The sequence below is a fragment of the Salarias fasciatus genome, chromosome 1 (genome assembly GCF_902148845.1).
Source record: "Salarias fasciatus chromosome 1, fSalaFa1.1, whole genome shotgun sequence".
In the NCBI taxonomy this organism is placed as follows: Eukaryota; Metazoa; Chordata; class Actinopteri; order Blenniiformes; family Blenniidae; genus Salarias; species Salarias fasciatus.
Genome location: NC_043745.1, coordinates 27014693 through 27022589, shown reverse-complemented (window position 1 = coordinate 27022589; position 7897 = coordinate 27014693). Strand labels below are relative to the sequence as shown.

The 7897-nt window shown below is 42.9% G+C and overlaps 1 protein-coding gene across 3 annotated transcripts; it reads right to left on the bottom strand.

Moving 5' to 3' along the window:
- Positions 1 to 273: 273 nt before the first annotated feature.
- LOC115386130 (LIM and senescent cell antigen-like-containing domain protein 1) lies at positions 274 to 6823 on the bottom strand. Of its 3 annotated transcripts, none has more exons than XM_030088356.1 (11): positions 6671 to 6823; positions 5478 to 5634; positions 5294 to 5360; positions 4414 to 4534; positions 4061 to 4210; positions 3784 to 3934; positions 2605 to 2697; positions 2408 to 2456; positions 2227 to 2302; positions 1822 to 1959; positions 1465 to 1540 (listed from the first exon to the last, which is right to left on the bottom strand). In XM_030088356.1, coding segments are annotated over exons 1-11 (1032 nt in total). In that variant the 5' UTR covers positions 6700 to 6823; the 3' UTR covers positions 1465 to 1539. The 3 variants fall into 3 exon arrangements, with proteins under 3 accessions (XP_029944222.1, XP_029944216.1, XP_029944207.1); XM_030088347.1 differs by having other exon boundaries at positions 1472 to 1540; positions 1784 to 1959; XM_030088362.1 differs by lacking the exon at positions 1822 to 1959 and having other exon boundaries at positions 274 to 1540.
- Between the last annotated feature and the right edge of the window lie 1074 nt (positions 6824 to 7897).

Genomic DNA, 7897 nt, shown 5'->3' with positions numbered 1-7897 from the left:
CATTACTCATACTGGACATAAAGTGACTCAAACACATTTAGTCAGTGTGTCTTTCTGCGTCTGTGGTATTTACACAATGCTGTTGAAAACACAATAAACATGAAATTCATTCACAATGATCTGTTCAGGGAAACTTTATTGATCATCCAGCAGGAAGTTGAACACTATCCATGTTTCTTTTTTTCCCCATTTCATGCAGCTCTGTAAACTTTGAAAACAAGAATTGTGTTTAACAGAAATGCTCGTCCAAGCAAGTACATTTTTTTTTCCTCTTTTAACACAATCGCCTGTTTACAAATGAGCCGAGCAATCCGCTGACTCATTAGTGATATTTTAACATCAAAGCATTCTCCTGTTAAAAACCCGGATGATGGTTCAGTTCATCGGGACTCCTTTGAACTGTTTTCCTCAGAAAGTTGCAAATGTTAATTTGTCTAAAAATATACCAACAAGCCCCGGGCGTTTACAGTATGAGCAATAACACTACACAGCCGTACACACGGGAAGAATACTAAACATCTTCACACTAACAGGATACCTCAGGGATTTCGCCTCTTTTCAATAACTAGAATCCACTAAAGGCATTATTTCTCCTAAGATTACAAGCCCCGGTTGTGGCCTGGTGATTTTCCTTTGACTAAAATAATTACCTGAGGAATTATATCTGACCTGCTGGGCTGATTAAACTGGAGACACCAGAATCTCTCAACTTTAAATATTTCAAACATTCATTCAATATTAACGTTGGTTTGATTTTATTAACGCACAATACTTAGTAGATGAGGCTTTCTTCCAGGTGTAGCTCAACTGAGTTTTCCTTGAGACATAATACTTATTTTTCCGTGTTAAGAAGAATAAGGCACCATTAAAATACGCCTAAAGTACACAGTGGTTTCTTTGTAATTAATCACACTGAGGTATGAAAGCTCAAGGTGAAAAAAACTTAATAAAACTCTGCTCTCAGTAGATATTCTAATTAAGACAGATACACTAAGGCTTAACAGAATTACACATTTATGCAAGTTACATCTTCACTGTTATTTGCATTTTAATACACAGAGTTCATATATTCAAGGCACAGGTGGAACTTAAGAACGACGGCAAACAATCTTTTTTTTTTTTTTTTTTTAAATTCAAGTGTTTACACACAAGAGCTGCCAATTAGACTGGTGGTGGAGGGACGACAAAGTGGAACGTCAATATGTCTCGCCTCACAAAGAATTACACATTTGGATTACTGAGGAATGTTTGCAAATAAAAAGCATTTGCATATTAAAAACAGCAAAAGAAATCTCCAAGCTCCTCGTGCTTACAACAAGACCATAGTGGTGTGTGTGTGTGTCTTACACGGATCCCAGATTTACACATCTTAGTATAGTGCCGGGCTCAGAAGTTGTACCAGAAACGCATGCACGTTATTTCAGCTCACTTTCGTCCCAACGACTCTGCCAGCTTCTTCAGCCGTTTCTTGAGCTCCAGAGGAAACTTCTCGTAACACTTTTTACAAACGGGCTTCATGTCAAACTCCACAAACTTGTTCCTGCAAAGACGGGGAAAAAAGACGAGGGGCTTTTAACAGGTGACGACTGCTGAGCGAATAAAACACATCCAGGCATGCCACCAATCAAGAAAATAACCATCGGCTGAATAAGTGATGAGACGAACCCTTCACGAGCAAAGGTGTGCTTACAATGTACATCACACAAGACCACTGAAATATGGATGAGGGCTATTGGCATGCCGTTACTGAGGGACGCGGGGGAGAAGCATTAACGGCACCAACCCACTGACGCTGCGGCGACTCGTAAAGAACAATAACTCTACGGACAGACGGCGGGCTTTTTCTTGCGCTCTTTGGCATCGCGCTCACGTCGGGCCAGGCGGCGTTTCAGCTCCTCAGGCATGCGCTCATAGCAGTGCTTGCACACTGGCCTCAGGTCAATTTCAACAAACTTATCTCTGAGTTACCACAGACGCAGCAAGTGAAGCATGTAAGAGGGAAAAAAAATTGGGAGGGAAACAGGAGGGGGAAGGAAAAGAGCCAAAGACGGAGGGGAGAGGAGGAGGGTTGGGGGGGGTGGGGGGATGTTGGAGGAGAGTGTTAAGACGAGAAGAGTGTTCCAGAAAAGTTGAGAGGAAAACAATCAGCCACTGGCGCTGCATGTGATTAGTCAGGAGAGAGAGAGAGAGAGAGAGAGAGAGAGGAAAATGAGCAGCGTGGCTTACTTGAGAGTGAGCTTTGTGTTGCAGGTGGAGCAGGAGAAACAACTGACACACCAGGCCTTGTTGAGCGCAGACACGACTGGAGGGGGGAGAAGAAAATTACAAACGTTCAGCCACACAGCACTTCTCTGTAGATGGCTGCAAACGGGCCGGCGATTAGGAGCTTCATCAAACTGACACTCACCGTCACCTTCAATCACACGGTTGCAGTGATAACACACATCACCGAACAGCTTGAGGAGGGAGAGACAAAGATTAGGGATTCACCCGGCAAACAAAATCTTTTATGTGGTGGAGCGGCGTCCTGGACTTCACTAATATTCTGACGCCTGGCTCGTTCTCCAAAGCCAATCTTTCACTTGGCTGTTTTGTTTTTCTTACCTGGTTATAATGAGTCTCGCAGTAAGCCAAGCCCTTCCTCTCATAATGGCGATGACCGAGGAAAGGCTTCTCACACTTGGCACACACGAAATGCTGTAAACAAAAACAAATGCTGCTGAGGGAAAGAGAGACCTAACAGAAGCTCTAATGAAGGGATGTGAAACTAAGTGGAGGAGGAGGCGCCAGCGCACATGGAGAGGACACTGCCTTGTTCACACTAAACAGTCAGGAGCATGAATATTACATGAGAAAGGCATGAATATATTTACGGCACTGACCGAGGCATGTTGTCAAAGTTTGGAAACTGACCACAGGAGAAGCGCTCACAATGTGAACGCTCCGCTGTTGTTCTACTTTGTTTACAAAATCACTGCAGTCTCTCGTCCAAAGGAGCCACAGCTCACTGCGATGTGCCCAGGCTGATTTTAAAACACTTCTACTCCTCCGCTTGCCAGATAAATTCCTCAAGTGGGGCAACATGCTAAATTAATTTCAGCTAATTACCATCTTTAGCATTAAATTGACTGCTATACACTCTGCTGGTAGTCTTGAGCTTTTTTGAAAAGCACAAAACTCGGCCGCCTCCAGACACACCAGCACGCAGTTTGATCTGCCGCGCTCTGCCTCGGGAGGAAGAATCTTTTAAAAAAGTGCACACATCTCTCTGCTGACTCAAATTAGCTACTTTACAAGGTTTTGCTTCTAAATTGGCTTATTTAATGAACTTAATTTCACCGTGCATAAGTAATGAAATAAACTACAATAGCGATCTGATATCCATTCAAGGCTTTCAGTCTGCTTGTGTGTGTGTGAGGGCTGTATTATTTAAGTTATGAGCAATAAAAAGGTAGCCAGCAGGACTTCTGTCCACTATTATTAAGCTGTCAGTAGTCTCTTAGAGAGTCAGCTCCCTGCAGTCCAACCTGCAATATGAATTTTCACAGAACCACTCACTTCTCTATTTGTTTGCACTTCTTCACTTTTGTCTGTTCAAATAGCGCTTTTTGTGGACCTCTACATAAAAATCTGGCTGAGTTAAACCACTACATTTCACTGTGTCCATTCTCACTTCTGTTAGAAATTAGTAAAAATGTTCACAGTTCCTAAAGTGAACTCGGAACAGAACAACGTCTGAATACATATGAGACGCAATGTCATGTCTCAACGTCGCTGACGAACCTCAACGTGCCACTGCTTGCCCATGGCATTAACAACACGCCCCTCAATGGGCCTCCTGCAGGCGCCGCAGATCGGTACTCCCATCTTGTCGTGGCAGGGTAAACAGAAGAGCTCGCCCTTCAGTTCTCTGGCGTCGGCCGTCAACTCCTTCCTGTGAACATCGAATGATGAGAAAACATAATCACAGTGAGGATTTCTGCATGAATCGCAAAACAAATTCCAAAGCTGGTGGGAGGTTTGTCTGTTTGGGATAATGGTGCCAAGTGGCAACACTCACCCGCAGTTGCTGCAGTTGAAGTGGTCTGGGTGATAGGGGTCATTCTTGAAGATTAGTGGCTGCTCTTCAATGATGGCGTGACACTTCTGGCAGATATACTTGCCCAGGCCGCGGGCTTTCTCACGGTTATGGCACGGGCGACAGAGATGCCTGGGGTAAATGGAGGAGAACAAAATTTAGGGGGTGTCGAGAAACATCCCGCGGCTTCAAACATCGTCCTGGCACAATCCCATCACAGCTGCTAAAAATCCCATCATTTGTTAGAACGCAAAAGTGAGCAAGTCAGCAAGCCTGACGAGTGTAACCACCTGTCACGGCGTTATATTAAGACTGGAATAAGATGGGATACTTACCTGCCAGCGTTTTTGACAAACCCCACGTCTGCTAGCACAGCCTGGCAAATGTCACAGCAGAAGCAGTCGGGGTGCCAACTATTGTTCATGGCCTTAATGACGCGGCCAATGATGAACTCCCCTGAGGGAAAGCACGACAGAGAGAGATCAGCTCGAGCCGAAGTTTAACTTCTCCAATATTCGTTGATACTGGATGCTATTTTTTTTTTTTTTCGTGACTGCGCAGGAGTTCCTAATGAGCACTCCATCATTTTACAACAGTGTAGTACAGCGATTCCTCTAGTGTTCTCTCTATGACACTTAAGACAAGGCCAGTGCTGAATGCATTTTAATCATCCACTTCATTTAATTAGACGTATGCCGTTCCCTGGACACAGTCTAGCAGTATTTAAATTAAGATAACAAGTGGCATATAAGAGGCATCAAGGGTAAAGCAAAACACAAGTGGGAAGCTGTAAATAAAAGTACACTTAAAACTCCAGTGAGTGTGGAGAACTTTGAGGAAGGTTTGTCAAATGAATGCTCAGCAGACAATAATTCAGAAATGGATTTATGCACACAAGAGGGTGGGAAAAAGGCCTGATTACCATAGGCTGAAAAATGAACACAGATATGTTTGTAACCGTAAGAACTGAATAAATACCATTAGTGTCACATTAGTTGACTTAGGTTCAAAGTTCCAAGACAAAGCTGTTTAAAAAAAAAAAACTATTCACAATAACTTTTCTAAGTTCATACAAATGCACACTTAAAAGTCTATACAAGCTCCTCTATGACAGCAATAAGTGCTGATGTGATTCACTCTCGACTTCTCTGCTCCACTTGCAAGCGTACAAGAAAAGTCAAACCAAATAACCACATGAGGCTTTAGAATACTCACCACACTGGTGACAACAAGGAGCAAAGAGCATCTGGAAGTCGTGCTCACAATATTTTCTCCCTTCAAACTGAAAACAGGAACGTTCAGATAATTGACCGCATTAAAAAGAAAAGAGGTCATTGCACATGCGGTGCAGAAAGCAAGACACATCACTGTGGAAATGAAATAAAGGTGCCTAAAATACCTCATAAAAGAGTCCATCAGGAAACTGCTGAAAACACTGTGCACACACGAAGCAGTGCTCGTGATACAGCTCTCCATTGCTGTTGACAATCTTCTCGGTCGGGGCGAAGCCGCTCTTGCATCGCTCGCAGGCTGCATTGGCCAGGGCGTTGGCCATGCTGTTGCGTGAGACAATAAAACACATGTCAGTTGCATTAGTGAACTCACAGGCTCCTGTCATTCAGGGATGACAAATTGGTGCACTCCAAGGCTGAGCTGGTGTTTATCATTTCTCACATAACTCCTACATCAGCTGCAGAGACCTGGATTCTGCAGCTGTCGCCACACAGAATGGAAATAATATGAGGACTCACTAAGACTCTTACTCACTGCTAAGTCATCGCCTAATTTGGTAAAGGAGAGGAGGTGTCGATGTCTGGGGGGGATGAAAATCTTTTCCATCAGCATACACATGCATATATTAACAATGAGTGACAATCACATCGACCATCACATGATAATAAACACATCTGGAAAATACTTTCTTCATGTCTGATCTGGATAAATTAATTCACAATCGCTTTTGTTCAGGCTTACCTTTTTCTAGTTATATTGCACAACCCTGAGGCGATTAAGTGACTTGATTTAAAATGTGATGTTTTTTAGCCAATCAATAGTTTTATGTGCCAGGCCAATGTTACCCGAGGCCAGATCCTCTCTGAAACTGCAACAGCTAATCTAAACAAACTTCATTTAATGTGCTGGCCTTAATTTCCACATTTTTTTTCTCTTCATAATTAGTCGGCCTTAGGCAACTTTGAGAGAGCACCGTTGTACATGAGAGTCCAGGAAAGACTTTAAAACTGGGTAAAGAAAATACTCTGGTGATACAATAAAAACTTTTACGAGACACCTGAAATGGTTTAACAGCCAGCAGCTAGCTAGCTAGCTGTTAGCGATTCCTAACATTAACTTCACAGTGAGAATTGCCAATGTTTTCACAGTTAACCAGCTACATACAATTCTGTGTATTGTCAGTGAACAAAACATTAAAACCGGTGCATAAAATCAAAACAAATGACATAAACGAAGGGCTTCAAAACAAGTGAGCATCTAGCCGAGCTACGTTGACGTTAGCTTCAGCCTGTTAGCTTCCCGAGCTAACAGCCTGTTAGACGGAAGTGAAGTTAGCGACTGGGAATAAAAACTCTTTACCTGCCCGGCATACCGGCCACCCCCAGCATCACCTCTGCGCAGGAATAACCGGACAGAAAAACAAAACAAAGTGTACAGTGTCCTTTCACTCAGTTTTAGGGACTTTTTAGGGGGCTTGCCGCCGCGTCGTCCCCTCCCAGTGGAGCTTGAGATGAGCGGGGCTTCAGTCAGTCCTTCCCTGAGGGAGTGTCTCTGTCCTGAGGCTGGAGGGCACGTCGAATGAGTTCTGAGCTGTTCCAACAAAACAAACAAAAAAAAAACTTATATGTAATTTTTGTAACGTTCCTATTATTTTATTTGGATTCTTTCCAATAACATGCAGTAATTTTTGTTTCTGTCAAATAAATGCATAAAATGTGCAAAAGATGAACCTTCACTTCAACAATGCACATGACACAGGACTTCTTATGCATTTCACATTATGAGGTATGGCTGTTATAATCAAATACAATGAAAAGAAAGACTATTTAAGTGCTAATCTGGGGAAGTCAGTGGTGGTTCAGTGTGTTCGGGCCTCTCGTGGTGCAGTGATTGGACAGCAGTAGCTACTCCTTTTTCCTTGTGGATGACTTTTCCATATTCTCACCTCCATGATGCTCCAACAGACAACACAACGCTCCAATGCAGTCACACAGTCCAATTCAAATTGCTATAAATTTCCCAACAACTCAATGGCAACGCTGAAAGCAAATAGCAACCAGACTGCTTCTGTAGATGTAAAATCTGGAAAAATGTGAACAGGGAACCATAAAAACCAGCAATCTGGCTTCATGGACATCTAATTGTGGCTGTGGTTTCAGAAATATCACTTATCGTCTTTTAAAATCCTTAAGAAGTAAAAAATTTAATTAGCTCTAGTTGGAGTGGGAGACAGACCCCCTCCCCACCCCCAAGTTATGTCTGTTATCCGATTTAACTTAATGGTGCTATTATTTGAATGTTTCGTCTCTCGCTCGTGTCTGTTTTTATGTCCTCGTGTTTTCTGGTGTTTATGCACCTGCTCAGATGGCACTTGGCTCGGAGGTAAGCACTTTATAAATAAACTTTGGCTTGTTATTGTATTACGCTCCATTCCATTTCTCTACAATTTCCTCACAGCGATGTTTCAACCTTAATCTGAAATATTCAACCAGCTTGCACGGTAAATTAAAAAGAGTCGGTTCGCAACAGAGGCATAATTTCCATCGAGTGGCATGACTTCCATTTAGGCATTGTGAAGACATTGCA